At 40.0% G+C, this 20,525-nt stretch overlaps 1 protein-coding gene across 1 annotated transcript in view; it reads left to right on the top strand.

Annotated features, from left to right (window-relative positions):
- The window catches only part of RNF121 (ring finger protein 121), a 94,047-nt gene that overhangs the window by 55,791 nt on the left and 17,731 nt on the right, over nucleotides 1-20,525 (top strand). The window contains exons 5-6 of the mRNA XM_027866287.1: nucleotides 1,198-1,305; nucleotides 8,619-8,739. Coding sequence (XP_027722088.1) covers nucleotides 1,198-1,305; nucleotides 8,619-8,739 — 229 coding nt within the window. The remainder of the gene's footprint in view (nucleotides 1-1,197; nucleotides 1,306-8,618; nucleotides 8,740-20,525) is intronic.

Raw genomic sequence — 20,525 nt, forward strand, 5'->3', positions numbered from 1 at the left:
GTTAGCAAAATTACCAGTGTACAACATGAGGTTATCATGAGACAGATCCCTTGGTCTTGTATCTTTCTGTCCAGTCTTTTGAACTTAACCTTCTTTCATCACATGTACTTCCTACTTGTCTAAGAAGCCTGTTTTCCTCTTCATTGCACCCTGTTTTTATTTTGTCTTGTTTTTTTACCCTCCACCTACTCCAGTGATTTCTTGATCACCAGGGAAATGGAGAGTTCCTCTCTTTGGTTCTCCAGGCTTTTGCCTTCCTTAGCTAGAGTGTATGTAAAACTTAAGCTTTGGATAACTATATGCATGATGGAGCCATAGGAAACCATTCAGGAAAGCTCTATATATGGAGCATATTCCATCCCTGCCCCAGAATGATAGAAATAATAATAACACATTTTTTTTATTATGTTAAGGTTTATAAAGAATTTGCTTCACAGCAACACTGTGAGAAAGGTTATGCAAATATTTTTAACTCACTTTTACAATTGAGGAAACTCCAAGGTAAGGGCAGACAGGAGTGACTTACCCATTTAGTAAGAGTCTCATTTAGACCTTCACCCAGATGATTTTCTGACTCCAGAACCAGTATTCTTTCCCTTATATCACATTGCTTTGTACCTGGACTCAAAGTCGAGTCCAAGACATGTCATCTCACCACTGTACCATCCTGTCTTCTAAAAATATCTAGAAGGGTTATGATGAAATTCTCCAAAGTATCTTCATTAGGAAACAGCCCTAGGGATAGAGAGACCTTGAAGTCAACTTCAGGGCCCAAACAGAACAAGATGGCACTGTAATGGTTAGGCCTGTTTCGATATCTTACTGAGGTTGCAGAAGAAAAGAGGATGGTTCTGTGGAGAGGATATGCTCCATGGATTGGCCTTAGTACCCAGTAATTCTTGCTGTTCCAGATGTCAGAGACTTGCCCCATGACATTTAAAAGGGAAAATTATCTCCTTCTATCTCTGGTCCTGGCAAGTCCCAACTAACTTAAGGGAAGTAACCTCCAGAATTCACAGTTCCATCTGTTGAGGACTGAGCAGCCCTGCCACTGCCTCAAGATAAGCAAAAAAGCAGTAGGTCGCCTTCACACTTCCTTTAATGTTGGTTGGCTTTGGGAAGAAAATTGGAAGAGATTTTGAGAACTTGGATATATTGATCCTCCCTTCCCCATGTTTTGTTTTGTTTTTTTTCTAGGCTGGTTTATAAGTGGTTCTTGCTAATATACAAAATCAGCTATGCCACTGGAATCGTCGGCTACATGGCTGTGATGTTCACTCTCTTTGGGATTAACTTGTTATTCAGGTAAGTAAATGCCCAGTGTGTGTTGTGCTTTAGTTTCCAGTTTGGGGAAAGGATGGGTTTAGCCCTGTTTTCTAAGGGGTTCCCAACTGAGTGGAATGTTTATTCATTTATTCAGTCAGCAATCATTTATTAAGTGCTAACTCTCTTAAGAGCACCACAATAAAGACTGCTTAGCCTCAAGTAGTATATGTGGGACCAGTACCAGAGAGCAGGGGAGGGGTTTGCATTTGAGGCCTCTGGTGTGATAGAAAGAAACCTTCACCAAGAGCTAGGAAAACTAACTCTCTGACCTCACTTGATTTATGGGATGTCCCTGAGCCTTAGTTCTTTCACCTGTAAAACAGAGAGAATGAAGTTTACCTACCAGATGGAACTATTCTGAAGGTCCAATGATGTAATGGAGGTAAAGCCTTATCTAAGTGACAGTTGTTACCATTATCAATAGAACTTCTTCTCAATGCTTTATGGTAATGAAGAGCAGAAGAGTCTAGATAACTAAAACTGACTAGTAGGCCAAAATAATGTGGGAGAGAAGTAATAGATCTATCCAACTTGAATGTCTCCCTGAGGTATTCATAAAGAACAATAGCAATGATTGATTATAGAATTTTAAGCTAAAAAGATCCTTAAGGATTGTCTGGTTCAACTTTTACATTTTCCGGGGAAGGATCCTGAGGCCCAAAAGTGGTTTGAGGCAGAAGAAAGGGACTTAGCTAAAATCATATAGCAAGTCAGTGACAGAGTTGGGACTAGAACCTAAGTCCTTGCTCCGAGAGCTGCCTCCTTCCTAGGGCTATTGTGAGAAACAGATGAGAAAATGGACGTGAACAGTCTTTGGAAAAGTCTTCCCAGGTCCTGGTTGTTGGCTACAGCAGAAGTAGAGGACTAGGCTCGAATCCCCAGGAGACCAGTTCTAATACACTTTCCAAGCTCAGCTGCAGATAAGAGCAAGCACAGTAGCTCACTCTTCTGATGGATTTGACTTTGCCAAGGTGCTGACAGATGTCCTCATTGAACCTTCATGTAGCCCTTGGAGGTAGGCAATATAAATATTACCCCCATTTGACAAATGGGGAGTCTGAAACTTCAATGACTTGCCCAAGTTAAGCAATTTGTCTCAGCTTTCCTAGCTTGTTATTCAGTTCAGTTCAACACAGATTTAGGTTTTCTGCCCTAAAGGAGAAGAGTGGTTCCAGCAGATAAGGGAGGAATAAGAGGTCATTTTGGGTGGGTGGTCAGGAAAGTCTTTATGGATGAAGTAATGCCCAAGCTGTGCCTCTGAGGAATAGATAATTGCAGTAAACCGATGAGAAGGGGGCATTTGAGGCCTTGACTGATGTACTTAAGTGGGAGGAGCCAGGATTTGATTAAGTATTAGCAAGTAGGTCCATCTGGAGAGAGTAATGTGAAATTGAAGCTAGAGGAGATAGATGGAGCCATATTATGGAAGGGTTACAATGATCTAAGGAGTTTCTATTTTATGCTGATCTAAATATGGAGTCACGAATGGTGTTTTGAGCAGGCAATTATGCATTAGTAAATGTCGGAACTGAAGCTCTAGCCTAGGATTTCTGACTCCAGGCTCAGTACTTTTTCAAATACCACACTGCCTTAGGAAGAACTTTGTTGTGAAAAGATCTAGGTCACTTGTGGCCCTCTAGGTCCTCAAGTGCAGCTCTTTGACTGAATCCAAACTTCTTCTTATTATTTATTTATTTACTATTTTAAGGGGATTTGTTCTGTGAAGTTTGGATTCAGCCAAAGGGCTGCACTTGAGGACCTAGAGGGCCACATATGGCTTCAAGGCTGTAGGTTCCCTACCCCTCATCTAGGCTGTAGAGATCTTGATTGTGTAAATTTACAAAGAGAAAGGAGAGGGTATTCCGTGAACTTTTCCCTGCCTCCTGGGGACGACTTTTGAGACTTGAAGAGTTTTAGGACAAATGAAAAGCAAGTTTGCTTTCTATTCCTGGGTGAAGCTTCCATAATGGGCCATTGTCCATAACAACCAATATTGAGTTAGTATCTTCTTTGTGTAAAACTCTGTTCTGGGCACTAGAGAAATATAAAGTTTAGATAAGACACAGGCCTTACCTTCTTGGAGCTAGTGGAACCTAGTAGAGGATCTAAGCTACAAACATAACTACCATATACAACACAATACATGGCAAGGACATCAGAGGGTACAGGAAACTATGGAAAGCCCCTTGCTGTGACCTCTAGGCCTTGCTGACTGCTGTAGTTCTTAGGGCATCATATCTTCAACTCTTCTTTGTTAAGCACATTTATTAAGCACCTAAGCCATGTAGAGCACGTTATTAGTAGCCAAGGTTACAAAGAACGCAAAAGAAACCATCCTCATTCTCAAGGACCTTACCTTCTACTGTCAACTCCTTCCAGGAACCAATACAAGAGACCTTGCCCTTTGCCTGAGCCTTTCTTCTTTTATTGCTTTATATACTTCTTGTTAGTAAATCCCATGTCCTGAATTCTGACTTTACTGGCCCCTGAGCTTGCTTGACCCCTTTGATTTAGAAACTTGCTTCCCAGATCTGTAATTGCTAATTCCTCTTATCTCTTGTTGCCTCTTGGTGCCCAATTCTGGCTTTCATTGTCTCTCACCTTTCTTATCATCTCTGCACAACTGGATTGCAAGAGTTCATTTCTAGAGTTTACTCACAAGGGAAAAGAAAATTGTATGATGATTAAGAATAGGGCTCCAGCTGGATAATACTTAAGCCTGCCAACATCATCCTTATCTAAAATTCCCCAAGCCTAATTTGATTTTGGCCTAGAGCCCACAGCCCATTGTGCTATTCTGTCTCAACCCCAAAACAAAATACATCTTCCCCACTAGAATGTCACTGCCCTGGGCATCTCTCCCTCTATCCAGTTGGTTAGTCAAGAGATAAAAAAATGCTACTATGTACAATTATTTTTTTTCTCTAGTTATCCAGAAAGCTGAATGAGTTAGCCTTGCAAACAAAGATCTGTCTCTCCTTCTAGATTATGGATTACAATTGGGGGTCATGTTTCCACCTCCAAATGGGGAGCTTTCTGAGTCTTCCTCTTTATTCTTCTATGGCATTTATGGTATAAACCCTGGAAGTTTCTTCTCATTTGAGCTTACATATTGTCAAAAAAAGATCAAACCTTAAAGGGACCTCTGTAGTCATCTAGTATAACCTCTACCTGAGCCTTTCTATAAAAAGCTTGTCATAAAGCCATACAGACTCCACTTGAAGATTTCCAGTGATGGTGAAATCACCACCCATTCCGTTTTTGGATAGCTCTTAATTGCTTGTGCTGAGCCTAACTAACATCATAGGAATCACTGGGCTACTTCTTATGAATCTGAGGCAAGAACAGATCCGGGTTCTCAGTTGTTCCTTGTCTATGATTTTTTCTTCTCTGCCTCCCACTCCTCTGGGATCCCAGAATAGACAGGCATAGCCATCATCATGCCTGGCTTCTCCTGGGTGCCCTGATCTGTGTTTCTGTTCAGACTAAGGTGGGAACAAATCTCTTTCCTCTAAGTTTAGCCAAGACCAAGACCAAAACTTGGGATCCTGAGAAAACTAGTAGACATAGAGCAGTTCTGGAAGGGAAGGACCTAGTAAGGACTCATCTGGCTAGTTGAAAATGCTCTGTGGGTTTGGTCATCCCAGAACACACGCCCTTACTGGTGTCAGTCCCTTCTTGGAATGTAGTCCTCTCAGATACACATAGGTACCTGATAGCACTGTCTTGTTAAGCAAATTCCAGTCTAATGTAATTAGATTGTAATTATATTCCAATGCAATAACATACAGTTATTAAGTACCTACAATATATAGAGCACCTTGCCAGGTACTGAAGAAAGTTATTGCTAAGACATCGTCCCTGCCTTCATGGTATTTGCAGTCTAGCAGGGAGAATGCAATAATGATAAAAATAACTCACATTTATATGATGCCTTCAGGTTTACTAAACTTTACAGACATAGATACATTTAATATTTGATTTGTGCATTCTTGAAGGCCATTGCCCATGCCTCAAACACATTCCCTCCACATCATTACCAATTGAAGTCTGTTTCTTCAAGAACCAAGAGTACTTTTTCTAACCATTCCTATGCCCTTCTCAGATTTCTTCCTTGTATCATATTTATCTGTATACATGTTACATATCTGTTGGGAGATTGCAAGCTCTTTGAGGACAGGGATTGTGGTTTTCGTCATTTCTCTGGCACCCAAGGCACAGAACCTTAGAGTAGGTATTTAATAAATGCTTCTAAAATTGAGCTGAGGTAGAGAGGTACCAGTGAAAATCTCCCTAGAAGTCTTTAGAATCTTTCCTGCTGTGTCCAGAGTTTGTTTCCTCGATGAAACTTGTCTCCCAGAATAACTTTGAGCTACTTAGTCCGCTGCTACAAGCAATCAGAGCTGGCAGCTTGTTTACAGGTTGGCACAGTAGTCCCTGGCTGTGTCCTGCTGTAGGTCTGCTAAAGATGACAACTCTTATGTGCCTTTCTTCCTTCAGTTTCTAGCAATTACACAGCCCCATCGATGACTGCAGTATTCAGGTTATAGCTCTTGAAACATTCCCGTTGTAAGTTGTGTCAGAAATAATTGAATAGATGTTCTCTTCCCTTTGTCACTTGATATTTGAGGACATCCCCAGTTTTTCAAAAGATGCATCCTAACCTAGGACAGGCACTGTCCCCTCTATCACCTTTCATTTGGGCTATTAAATTAGCATCCTAACCTGCCTTCCCATTTCTAGCTTCTTCTAATCCACCCAACACATTATAGCCACATTAAATTTCTTAAACCTTGTCTACAGTCATGTCCCTCCTCAGCTCAGAACCTTCAGTAGTATTCTTTTGGCCTCTAGTGCCTAGAGGAGAAAGTTCATTTAGGATCACAGAATTGTCAGCTTAGAAAGAATCTCAGAGGTCATCTAGAGTCCAGTCTTTACCTGGACAGGCATCTGTTCCCCTATACCATCTAACCTTCGCTACGAGACTTGTAGAGCTATAGCTGGTGGAACACTGGGAGTCAGGAAGACCTGGCTTCTTATTTTACCTCAGACACATAAAATCCGTAACCCTCAACAAATCATTTGACCTCTGTAATCATTCCCTCATCTGTAAAATGAGGCAGGACTTAATGGAGGCTGGAACTCAAAGAGGCTCATTCCACCTCTAAATCTGTGCTTCCATGATTTCCAGTGAGGGGAAACCCATAACCTCCCAAGGTGACCCATTCACTTGTAGCATTGATTGTTAGGAAATGTTTCCTTCTATCAAGGCAACAGCTGTCTTTCTGCAGCTTTTACACATTGCTCCTAGTTTTACCCTTTGTAGCCAAACAGAATAAGTATATGTTTTCCACATGACAACCCTTGCAAATACTTGAAGATCCCTCTTCTGTTCTTCTTAGGCCTTTAGGGCCTTCCACATACAGTACGGCAATTTTTTAGCCTTATCATTTGTAAGCGACACGGTGGGCAGAGTGCCTGGCCTGGAATCAAGAAGACCTGAATGCAAATCTAGCTTCAGACACTACCTGTGTGATCCTGGCAAATCAAGTAACCTGTTTGCCTCAGTTTCCTCATCTGTAAAATAGTGATTATAACAGTACCTATTTCCAGGGTTGTTGTAAGAATCAAATGAGGTAATATTCATAAAGTGTCTAGCACATAGTAGGTGCTATATAAATGCTTATTCTCTTCCTCCTTCTCCCTTCCATTTTATGCTAGTATTCGTCATATTACTTTGTGTTCTGTCCAAACTGGAGTAGTAGCCAGGCCCCAAACATATTCTATAATTTACTATACCAGGAATGCCGTCTTTACCATCCTCACCCACTTAGCAAACAGATATCAAACGCCAGTTACATACCCAGACGTTGTGCTCAGCTCTGAGGATACAAAGATGATGAATGACACATTATATTTTCTCAAGAGCTTCCTTTCTAAAGTGTGTTTGTGGGGGGCGGGGGGAAATGAGGCACATGTGCAAATAAATATGTTACAGGTTCAATGTAATGGGAACAAATGAGAAGCCCAGATAGAGTGTTGAGGAGGAAGAGAGAATATTTTCAGCTTTGGAAAAGATGGAAAACTATAGAGAATGATGGCACCTGAGCTTTGCCTTAAAGAAAGAGAAGAATTCCTCTTTCTTTGAACAGGCTGATATGGAAGGAAATGTGTTCTAGCCCTGGGGTTATTGCCTATGCATAGAAACAGGTAGAATGAAATAGAGATTAGGAAACTGAGATTAGGAAACAGTTAATATCCATCTTGGTTGGAAAGTAGACTGCATGAAGTAGAGGTATAATGTGAAATAAAGGATAGTTTGGAGCCACTTTAGGGAAGTCCTTGAATGCTAGGCAAAGTAGTTTATATTTTAATCCTAAAGGCAGTAGGAAGCCACTGAAGGTTTCTGGCAGGAGAGTTGATAATGGCCAGCTGACATCCTATTCATGCTTTAAGGCACAGCTCATTCATTCATTCCTTCAGCAACTCATTTATTAAACATCTATTATGTATAGAGTACCTCATCTGGGAAACTTTCCCTGTCCTGACAATCTCAAAGTCATTTCACCCTCATCTGATCTCATAGAACTTTATATAACCCTTATCCACTGATTTTCTAATTTGTATTTATTTGTGTGTGGTTCTATTTACCCATACTAAAATCAATCAGTAAACCTTTATTAAATGCCTACTATGTACCAGGCACTGTTTTAAGCCTTAAGGGCAAGGATGATATCCAGCATTGAGAATTTAACATAGCCTTTTAATAGATACATGGTGAGTAAATGAACTAATAAAGCTATGTAACTTGAGGTCCTAGTCTCTGTCCACTAAAATAGAGAAAAATAAGAGAAAGCTGTTAGGGATCCAGGAATTACTTCACAGCAGAGTAATTTGAAACAGTCTCCCAAGTTTGTTGGCCTTCCAGCCCATTGTTAGTGATGCTGTGTGCGCCTAGAGCTGGAAGGAGTGGCTTTGTGTCTAGTGCTGCATGTTGCTGTCACGGAAACCAGAGTCTTCCTGTCCTCATCCTCAGAGGTCATCTGTAATGCAAGGGATAGAATGAGCTTCTCCTTTTCTGAGGCAAGCTTTGCTTTGAGGCAGGTTTTTAAGTGTACTGCCATGCCCCATCCCCACCCTTAACACTTCCCCCCGCCCCCAAAGTTTTGTGCTCTTTTTTCAGTTATAATATCGGGCTTGTGCCAGGCCCAGAGGGATACCCCAGACAGGGACTGGATGTGGCCATGGGCAATCTTATGCTTCCCTGAGCGATCCTCCTGCTTCCCTTACAGAGTCAAACCAGAAGACGCAATGGATTTTGGGATCTCCCTCCTGTTTTATGGCCTTTACTATGGAGTCCTTGAGCGAGACTTTGCGGAAATGTGTGCAGACTACATGGCTTCCACAATAGGAGTAAGTTCACCCAGAAAGACAAGGCTGCCTTTGGTGCTGTCACCAGAGAGCCATGTCTCAGGAGTGCATGTATCAGGAATGGGCTGGGAGAAATATGATGGAAAGGACTTTGGATTTGGAGTCAGAAGACATGAAACTGAAAATCCTTTGTCACTTTCTAGTTGTATTAACCTTGAACAAGTCACTTCACCAGTCTAGGCCTCAGTTTCCTTATCTGTATGATGGAAATTGTAATGATAACTGAAATTTCTATAAAGCTTTAAGGTTTTAAGGTCTATAAAGTGCTATATATACGTGTGTGTGTGTGTGTGTGTGTGTGTGTGTGTGTGTGTTCGTGTGTTCTCTAATTTGAACCTCACAGTAACTTTAAATTAGGTGCTGTAGGTATGATAGCTGTTTTATACATGAAGAATAGCTACTTCTTTTCATATATTTAAGGTTTATTTTCCTCATAAAAATCCTGTGAGGCAGGTAGTCTAAGTGTTCTTGTCCCCCTTTTATAGAGAAGAAAACTGAAACTCAGAGAGGGAAAATGACATTTTCATGATCAAACAACTAAGAAGTGTCAGAGCTAGGATATTCATATAAGTCTTTTTACTCCACAATTATATCACTATACTTTTCACTGACCCAGGCTGCTATCCAATAATAGTTTATAAACTGCTTTGCAAACTGCAGAGCTCAATATGATGTCAACCATTTTGAGAACAGATAAAGGCTGACGGGGATACATGATTGAAGTCTCTAAAATCATTAAGGATGAAAATAAAAGTTAACCTGTACTTGTTCACCACTGAAGGTGTGGAAGTACTGAAGGTCTAGTAGGTCAATAAAGGGAAATACCCTTTTGCCCAGTGGGTATTTACATGGAAAAATTGTTACACAGACTGAAAATAGAAGTAGGTTAAAGAATGGTTTGAATAACAGTTCACGCTTTTGTGGTACTTTCCAGGGGGAAAGTACTGTATTTAGTAGATCTTGTTTAATATAATGTGGAATTCAGGTAACTTTGGATATTCAGCATCCATCCCTCACTTTCAGGATATTATAGAGTACAGTTAAATTGATCAACTTTGCACTCCATTGTATCCCCATATAAGGCATAATCCTGGCCATGAGATGCATTCTTTCCGTAATATTATTTGTCTCCTTGCTCCACTGTTGTATCCAACAGGCCAGAGAAGCCAGGCTCAGTATACCAGGGAGAGGTGGTAGAAAGAGCTACTTCTTAGCCATGTGAATGTAGTCAGTCCACTTAACCTCTGAGCTTTGGCTTCCTCAGTGATATCATTACTCGTACTCCCAAACTCAAAGGGTTCTTGTCAAGTAACTCACTGCTTTGTGACCTGTAAAGTGGTATGACATTCAGGAGCTATTACCATTAATGTACATGTTCTCTTATGATGCTTCACTGTAGCAGAGGAGTTGTTCTAGTTGTCAGAGTTTCTGCCAGTCCCTTACCAATCTGGAAAGACTGAGTTTGGATTGTTCCAGCTGTAGATTGTATGTCTGTCATCCAAGATCATCCTAGCTGATTGTGGACAGGGTCATCACCAAATCGTGGCTGTGGTGGGCAAGGCCTGACCCAGGCCAGTCCCGTGATAGTTTGAATGAAATGAGATGATAGTAAGTCATTCAGCAGGTAACAGAAGGGAGTGTACTTGGTCATCTCTGAGGAAAGACATTCAGCAAAGATATCCAATGAGTATACACATTCATTCATGTGAGCACCAATTTGTAGTGCTACTCTTACTGTCATTTCATAGTCATAAGGCACAGGGAGAAGGTTGGAGCTCTTCCTGGCCTTTTGTATTCAGACAATCAGGAAGCTCCTTCAGCAACTTGAGCCAGTTCTTCTTAGCCAATCAAGTCTCAAGAAAAATTTCAGTACTAAAATTCTTAAGGAACAGAATTAGCCTAACCTGTATGGGGCAGAGCCCTAGGAAGAGCAAGCCTAGTCTTCCAGCCCTAGAAAAGAAATATTGCTCCTTTCAAAGTAGGCCTCCAGGGGGCAGCTAGGTGGCACAGTGGATAGAGCACCGGTCCTGAAGTCAGGAGGACCTGAGTTCAAATGCGGCCTCAGACACATAACACTTAACATTAGCTGGGTGACCCTGGGCAAGTCACTTAACCCCAATTGCCTGAAAATAAAAAATAAATAAATAAATAAATGAAGTGAAATAGAAAATTAAAAAAAAAACAAAGTAGGCCTCCAGGTAATGATTTTTTGGGCCACAGCAAACACATGAAGACCTATTTACAAAGGCATCAAGAGTTTGGAATGAGTATTAGTCGGAGAAGGACTCACACCAATTACCCTTGATAGCTGAAGTATTTATTTTTAATGAAGAAATAAAATGAAACACCAAAAGATTGTCACTCAGTTATTGTCACAGATTGGCAGAGCTGGAAAAGCTCTTGAGAAGTTATTTGGCAAATCACTGCCTGTCATTTCCTTAAAGTCTGTAAGGATGGAGACTCCACAGGCCTCTTCAGTAATCTATTCCAGAGTCAGAGTCACCCTCTTAGGCTTTCCCTTCTCCAGAATAAGCCATTCTTATTCCCTGGGCTTCTCTTCCTACCACCTACTTTCTGTCCCTCTGCCTATTTTACTTACCCTTATTTGACTCTCTCCAGTGTTTCCACATTGGTGTTTTTTGGGTTTTTTGTTGAGTCAATCAGGATTAAGTGACTTTCACAGCTAGTAAGTGTCAAGTATCTGAGGCCAGATTTGACCTCAGGTCTTCCTGACTGCCCCCCCCCCCCCCCCCCCCCCCCGCATTGGTTTTTAAGTGTGGTGATTAAACCAGGAGACAGGCCTATTTCCTGGGCCGCTAATGCACAGTATTCAGGACTACTTCCTGGGCAATAGTCTCATATTTGTATCTTCAAGGATCATGTGACTTTTTTCATATAAGCACTTAACCAGTCACCACAGTGAAATCATGAATATTTTTAAATTTTTTTAGTTATTAAAGATGAATGATCTTAAGCAAGTTACTTCTACTTTTTTAACCTCAGTTTCTTCCTCTGCAGAGAGGAGTTGAATTAGACAGGGGTATCTTTGGCTTCCCTGAGTGCCACTGACCTCATTTTATTAAGTATTTGCTAGCCATAGTTAAGAAAATTGATTATTAGTTACCCAGCAGTTATGGCTCTGGGACTTTTTATTTGTCACAAGAGGAACATACTACATTTGTGTAAGAGGAGAAATGCACCAAGTTGGTAGCAGAACAACCTAGTAAGGTAGAAAGAGTACCATATTTAGAGTTAGAGGACCTGAATTCAAATCCTGGTTCTTGCTGGTTGTTGGACCTTGAGAAAATTACTTTGCTTCTATGAAATTCATTTATCAAAGGAATGGTTTGGATTGATGACTTTAAGACCTCTTCAGTTTTTTTTTTCCGTATTAGTCATGTTTTAAGGAAGAATTAGAACCAATAGGAGGAACCACAAGAAAGACGAAACAAAATAAAACAGAAGAAAAAAAAGAGCAAATAATATGCTTCAATCTGCATTCAAACTCCATAGTTATTTCTCTGGATGGGGATAGTATTTTCCTTCATGAGACTTTTGGAAGATCTTTGCGTTGCTGAGAAGGACTAAGTCTGTCAAAGTTAGTCATCACACAACATGGCTGTTACTGTGTACAGCGTTCTCCTGATCCTGCTCATTTCATAGAGCATCAGTCCATACAAGATTTTCCAGGTTTTTCTGAAGTCTGCTTGCTCATCATTTCTTATAGCACAGTAGTATTCCATTACATTCATATACAACTTGTTCAACTGTTCCCCAATTGATGGGCATCCCCTCAATTTCCAATTCTTTGCCACCACACAAAGAGCTGCTATAAATATTTTTGTACATGTGGATCCTTTTCCCATTTTTATGATCTCTTTGGGATACAGCCCTAGAAATGCTGTTGCTGGGTCAAAGGGTATGCACATATTTATAGCCCTTTGCATATAGTTCCAAATTGCTCTCCAAAATGGTTGGATCAGTTCACAACTCCACCAACAATGCATTAGTGTTCCAATTTTCCCACATCTTCTCCAACATTTATCATTTTCCTGTTTTATCATGTTGACCAATCTGATAGGTGTGATGTAGTACCTCAAAGTTGTTTTGATTTGCATTTCTCTAATCAATAGTGATTTAGAACATTTTTTCATATGACTATAGATGGCTTTAATTTCTTCATCTGAAAACTGCCTGTTCATGTCCTTTGACCATTTATCAATTGAGGAATGACTTGTATTCTTACAAATTTGACTTACTTCTCTATATATTTTAGAAATGAGATTCTTAGCAGAGACATTGGCAGCTAGGTGGCGCAGTGGAAAAAATACCGGCCCTGAAGTCAGGAGGACCTGAGTTCAAATCCAGCCTCAGACCAAACACTTGACACTTACTAGCTGTGTGACCCTGGGCAAATCACTTAATCCCAATTGCCCAAAAAAAAAAAAAAAAAGAAAACATTAGGGGCAGGTAAGTGGCGCAGTGGATAGAGCACCGACCCTGAATTCAGAAGGACCTGAGATCAAATCTGCGCTCAGACACATAACACTTAATAACTGTGTGATCCTGGGCAAGTCACTTAACCCCATTGCCTAGCCCAACAACAACAAAAAATTCTTTCCCAGTTTTCTGCTTCCCTCCTAATATTGGTTGCATTGGCTTTGTTTGTGCACAAACTTTCTCAATTTAATGTAATCAAAATGATCCATTTTGCATTTCATAATGTTCTCTATCTCTTATTTGGTCATAAATTCTTCTGTTCATCATAGATTTGATAGGTAAACCATTCCTTGCTCTCCTGTTTTGCTTATAGTATCAGCCTTTATATCTAAATCATGTACCCATTTTGACTCTATTTTGGTATATGATGTAGATTTTGGTCTATGCCTAGTTTCTGCCATACACTTTTCCAGTTTTCCCAGCAGTTTTTGTCAGATAGTGAGTTCTTATCCCAGAAGCTGGGGTCTTTGGGTTTATGAAATAGTAGATTACTATAAGTCATTGATTACGTGTCTTGCATATCTAACCTATTCCACTGATCCACCACTCTATTTCTTAGCCAGCACCAAGAAGTTTTGATGATTGCTGCTTTATAATATAATTTAATTAGGCAAAAGTTCTTAACCTAAAATCTATAAACTTTTAAAAAATGTTTTGATAACTTTAATATAATTGGCTTCCTTTGTAATGTATTTTATGCACTTAAAAACATAATTCCAAAAAGAGGTCCGTCGGCTTCACTTCATAGGATTACACAAAAAGTCCATGACACAAAAATGGTTAAGAACCTCTAGTCTAATGCAAAGAGACAAATTGGACCTCATATTTATCACTGAGACTTGGTGGTATGAAACCTTTGAGTGGCCTGTGGCTCTAGATGGATATACTTTTATTTAAAAAAAAAAAACTGGTGATGGGAAAAGTGCAGTGACATAGGATTAGATGTTAAGAAAGCATAGTCATAAAACAGGAAAATGATAAATGTTGGAGAAGATATGGGAAAATTGGAACACTAATGCATTGTTGGTGGAGTTGTGAACTGATCTAACCATTTTGGAGAGCAATTTGGAACTATGCCCAAAGGGCTATAAAAATGTGCATACCCTTTGACCCAGCAATAGCACTTCTAGGGCTATATCCCAAAGAGATCGTACAAACGGGAAAAGGACCTACATGTACAAAAATATTCATAGCAGCTCTTTTTGTGGTGGCAAAAGAATTGGAAATTGAGGGGATGCCCATAAATTGGGGAATGGTTGAGCAAGTTGTGGTATATGAATGTAATGGAATACTATTGTGCTATGAGAAATGATGAACAGGCTGACTTCAGAAAAACCTGGAAAGATTTGTATGGTCTGATGCTGAGTGAAGTGAGCAGAACCAAGAGAACGTTGTACACAATAACAGCCACGTTGTGTGATGACTAATATTAATAAACTTAACCTTTCCTAACAATACAAGGATCTAAGACATCTCCAAAGCCTTGTGATGGAAAATGCTATCCACATCCAGAGAAAGAACTGTGGAAGTCAAATTGCTATTTTTTTTTTCTCTTCTGTTAAGTTTTGTTTTCTTTTTTCCGATGGTTCCTCCTATTGGTTTTAATTTTTATTTACAACATGACTAATGTGAAAATATGTTTAATATGATTGTAAATGTATAGCCTATATCAGATTGTGCGCCATCTTGGGGAGGGTGGTGGGGAAGAAGGGGGAGAAAAATTTTAAACTCAGAAGTATATGGAGGTGATTATTGATAAATCAAAATTAATTAAATTAAAATAAAAAAAAAAAAAGAAAGCATAGTCACGTGAGGAAATCTGGAAACCAGAGCAAGGAAGCGAGGAAGCGAGTATTTATGTGAGCATTAAAGAAGAGAGAAATAAGACGACCTTCAGTCATTGGAGTATTGAAGTAGATCATCTAGATAGAAAGGTGAAATACATGAGTTTGAGAAAGAGCTCACAAGGATATTAGGCATAGATATATTAGGCATAGAAGCCTAATAGAGTAGTGACAGGGCACTTCCATAATCCAGACAGCTGCAGAAAGCTGAGTAACCAGTAACTTCCAAGTCTTGCCTTAGTGGTAATTGAACCAACAAAGGGAAATTCTCTTCTGGATTTCATTCTCAAGAGAGTAGCTGGTGGCTGTGGTAGAAATGATGGAGACTTTGAGGGGAAGTGGCCACTTCATTCTAGACTTTGTAATGCAAGAGAGAAATCTGAGTGTGGTCTGATAAACACCAGAGACTTTGGGAAAGCACATTTTTAAAGAGCCCGGAAGAAAGATAAGATCCCATGGAGTAAATGCTTCAGGGAGCATCAGCCCAAGAGGGACAGGAGATGCTGAAGAATAAAATTCCAAGGACACAAAGGAAAACAATTCAAATGAGGAGGAAAAATTGGATTTGTCTGAAGAGATAAATGTAGTTATTGATGTACAGGGAAACTGAGTCATTAAGCAGCTTTGGTTTTAAAAAGGCATGTGCGTAAAATGGACACAAGGCTAAGTAACATGAGACAGTAAAAGAGCTTGGCACAGCCATATAAAAATAGTGAGAAGAAGGTTAAAATTCAGATGAACTTAGGCTGTCAAGGGACACTAAAAATGACAAAAATGAATTTGTGCGTGTTAAACTAAATTGGAATAAAAAGGAGGAGAGAGAGTGAGGAGCTGCCCCAATTGTCATATCTAATGTCAAATCTCATCTTATCTCAGTTCTCATCCTTCTTGACTTCTCTGCAACCTTTGACATTGTTAATCACCCTCTTCTAAGACCTTGATACTGTATTCTCTGTAGGTTCTTGTGACACTGCTCCCCTGGTTCTTTTCTTATCTATCTGGTTGTTTCTTGGAACTCAGTCTCCTTCACTGGGTCTTCATCGGGCCTGCTTACCGGGCTTTGTCCTGTGCCCTATTCTGTTCTTCCTCTATGCTCATTTACTTGTAATAGCTGCTATGGTTTAATTCTCATCTCTATGCTGATGATTCTCAAGTCTGCTTATCCAGCCCTAACCTCCCTCTTGACCTCCTCATCTCACAACTCCCACTGCCAATTAAACATCTAGAATTCCATTCCCATAGACATCTTAAATACAAAATATCCAATGTGAACACTTTCCTCTCAAATTCTCCCTTTTTTTCTAACTTCCCTGTTACTGACAAGTATATCACTCCATCCCAGTCATCCAGGCTCACATCTCAGGTCTTATCCTTACTCCTCACTCTCTCTCCTGCCTTAATCTATTACCAAGATCTGTCAGTTTTACCTTTGTAATATCTTTGTATGCACTTGATTCCCTCCTCTAACACTGCCACCATCCTGGTACAGGCCCTGATCACCTCACACTTGGACTATTACAACGGCCTGCTGATGGAGCCCCGTGCCAAAAGTCTCTTCCCACTCCAGTCTATCCTCCACTCAGCTTCCAAAATGATCTTCCTGAAGTGCAAGTCTGACTACGTCAGCTTTCCCTCACCTACTCAATAAACTCCAGTATCTTTCTATCACCTTCAGGATCAAAACCACTCTTTGTTGTTCAAAATCCTTAATAACATTCCCTCCTCCATCATTTCCAATCTTTTTATACCTTTCTCCCCCTACATACTCTTCAGGCCAGTAACACTGGCCTCGTTTTTTTTTTTTGTTGTTGTTGTTTTTGTTTTTTTAAAGCACTTGGGGTTAAGTGACTTGCCCAGGGTCACACAACTAGTAAGTGTCAAGTGTTTGGTCTGGGGCCAGATTTGAACTCAGGTCCTCCTGACTTCAGGGCCAGTGCTCTATCCACTGCACCACCTAGCTGCCCCCCTTGTTGTTCTTTAAACAAGAAATGCCATCTTCTCATTCCAGGAATTTTCACTGACTGCCCCCCATGCTTGGAATTCTCTCAATCTTCTTCTCTAACTCTTGGCTTCCTTCAAGGCCCATCTAAAATCCCACCTTCTATAGGAAGCCTTTCCCATTCCCCTAATTCTAGTATCTTCCCTCTGTGGATTGTCTCCTATCCACATATTTTGTACAGTTTGTTGGTAAATAGTTGTTAGCTCCTTGAAGGCAGGAACTGTCTTTTGACTTTCTTTGTGTCTCCATTGCTTAGCAGAGTTCCTGGCACATAGTAGATGCTTAATAAATGTTTCTTGATTGACTGGGACTAGAACAGATTCTAGAACAAATCATTAAAGAGAGAGAAAAGGAAGCAAGAATAGGTGAATGTCAGACTAACCTCATTTCCTTTTTTTATGGCATTATTCAACTAGTAGAAGAGAAGGTCAGTCAGTAAACATTTATTAAGCACCTGCTATGTTCTGGGCACTGTGCTAAATGTTGGAGATAGAAAGAAAGGTAAAAGATAATGCCAGCCCTTGAGGAGCTCACTAGTGAGCTATCCATTGTTCTTGAGAAATCACTAGGAAAATGTGTCTTTTCTTTCACCCTCCCTCGAATGTCATCACATAAAAGCCTGAGAAATGATCAAATGAGCATTGTCATCTGGGGCTACTTACCAGGCATGAAACCTGCAGAGAGACTTCTCCGGTTTCATTAATTCTAAAACACTAGGTTTTGCTATCTCACCCTGAAAGTGTAAACTCTAGTTAGTGGCAGGCATGATCCCACTGCTATTTGGCACAAGAACTTTGACCTTCTCCACTTTCAGCTCTGAGTCATTTGCTCCTCCTTAAGCAACCTGGCAGCCTCTTCTCCCTCTCCAGTGGCTTACTATATTAATGCCAAACTTAGTGTGGATGTCTGATCAGCAGAACTCACTACAGCTCAAGACATAGGCCAGCCTCAGCCTTTCTGGCAGCTAGGATTACAGGGTGGGCTGCCATGTCCAGTCAGAAGGCTGAGTGCCATCTGATGGCATAGTAGAGAGAGTGCTGGGCCTAGATTCAGGAAGACTTGAGTTTATATGTGGCCTGAGGAACTCAGTATCTATGTGACCTTGGGCAAATCACTTTACCTCTGTTTGCCTCTGTTTTCCCTACTCTAAAATGAGGATAATAATAGCACTTCTCTTGGAGAGTTGTTTGTGAGGATCAAATGAGGTAATATTTGTAAAAGCACTTAGCACAGTACCTGACACTCAATAGGTGCTATATAAATGTTTATTCCCTTCCCTGAGAGAGATTTAATGCTTGACTTGGTCTTTGATATTACTGCCACTATCATCCTGCCTATCTTTGCCAGCATGCACTGCAAACGTGGAATGAAGAAGTGAAAAAATATATAATTTTTAGCTTGTATATGTCAGCCATTGTGCTAAACACAGGAAATATAAATACAAAAAGTAAGGCAGTCCCTGTCTCCAAGGAGCTTACATTCAAATGAGATCCAATAAATATTGGGGGGGAGGGGGAGTAGCCAAGGAAGAGTGTTTTGTTCTGAGGAGTCATAGGAATGGTAAGCTGATGCATAGGGCAGTTAATTGACATGCCCTTTCCAAAAACAATGATGCCATTGATTTGACTACTATGTCCAGAGCAAGAGTTGGAAAGAGAGGGAGTATCAATATATATGGAGTGGGGCTGTATGCATATGGCAGCAGAGAGCTAGCAAGATGGCCTGGGTGGGCTGCTGAATGGGATAGGAAGCAGTCTGGTCTGATCTAACCACTCAGATTACCTGTCCTTTCTTTCCCTCCCTGCCCCTACTGTTTTCTGAAACAAATTGAACCTTTCTAAACAGTGTTACCATCATGCCAGGCATGCAGATAGGGGGTTGAGATAAAAAACAAAGGGGTAAAATTACAAAAAGCTTAAAAATACTTTAAAAAATGGTTAGTAGCCATGGACTGTGGTGAAACGTCAATGGAGTTCAGCCTAATTTTTCTTAACTCTTCCCTCTAACACTGATTCATTCTTTTAGTTCTTTTCTTAACATATTCTAGTCCAAAGCTAAAACTAATAGAAGTATAATATAGACATTGTAGTGTAATAGAACACCAGACCTAGGAGAGACCTAAGTTCTGTTCTGCCACTAACACTAATATGTGTTCCATGGGCAAGTCATTTAATCTGTCTGATATTAAGTTGCCTCTTCTCTGTAATGGAGATAATAATTTATAGTACTCTGGAATTTTATTAATAATAATAATGATTTACATTCATATAAAACTTTAAAGTTTACACAAATGTTTCCATCTTGTATCTTATTAGCTCAGTCAGTAAAAATTTATTAAGTGCCTACTGTGTGCCAGGCACTGTGGTAAGGTGTCAGATAGTTGATAAGAGAGTTGTAGAAATGAGGGCCTAGTTGAAGTTATGTAACATAAATCTGTAGTGGACCTACTCAGAATGGTTTGTGATTTTTATCTATTTTTGTTCAGCAAAGAGTTCCCAGTGAAGGCAGTGCATGTTGGGATTAATCCAGTGCTGGGAGTTGGCTGGGCACAATCAGTGATATGATAAGGAGGCAAGGGATTTGAGAAGAGGATAGCATGGAGTTGAATTGGTTCACCAAGAGTTTAGTGTGAGGGAAAGGTGTAGGTGTGATGGCCTGGGAGAGAACTGAAAGGTCTAGGGATTGGATGAGGAATGAGGTTTGGGTATACATGAGCAGAGAGAGTTGGAAAGCCACTTACTTGGGATCAAATAAAGGAATTTCAGAGTTCTTGAATATGGAGGTTGTGCATTTATAAGTGATGAAAAGATCAAGGATATCAGTCTTTGTGTATAACTGAGGTGGAGTAGAGTAGGTCATCAGAAGTGAGTAGATTGAGGAGCTGGGAGGTTAGAATGTTTGAGGGAGTATCAATATATATGTTGAGGACCCTAGTATGAGGACAAGAGTTGGGAAGGGTGAAAGATTATGAACATCCTGGAAATCTATAGACAAAAGCTACCAGGATTTTGATTGGGTGGAAGGTATTGATTGTATGGACTTCAAAAGAGGAAAAGTTACTTAGTAATAGGTGTTAAAATAGTAATTTTGTGAGATAAAGTCTAAAACTAAATATTGACAAATATTTGTTAGAATCTTATTTCTGTTATAAAATTTTTATTCCACTTAATAGTATCATATTTTTTCCAATTACATGAAAATATAATTTTCAGCATTCACTTTTACAAGATTTTGAGTTCCATTTTTTTTCCCCTCCCTCCCCTCTTCCCACCTCCCTCCCCAAGACAGCATGCAATCTGATACAGGCTATACATGTACCATCCTATTAAACATATTTCCACATTAGTCATGTTGTGAAAGAAGAATCAGAACAAAAGGGAAAAACCATGAGAAAGCAAAAACAAAAAAAAGAGAGAAAATAGTAT

Source organism: Vombatus ursinus, unplaced genomic scaffold (assembly GCF_900497805.2).
Source record: "Vombatus ursinus unplaced genomic scaffold, bare-nosed wombat genome assembly UNPS02014780.1, whole genome shotgun sequence".
NCBI lineage: Eukaryota > Metazoa > Chordata > Mammalia > Diprotodontia > Vombatidae > Vombatus > Vombatus ursinus.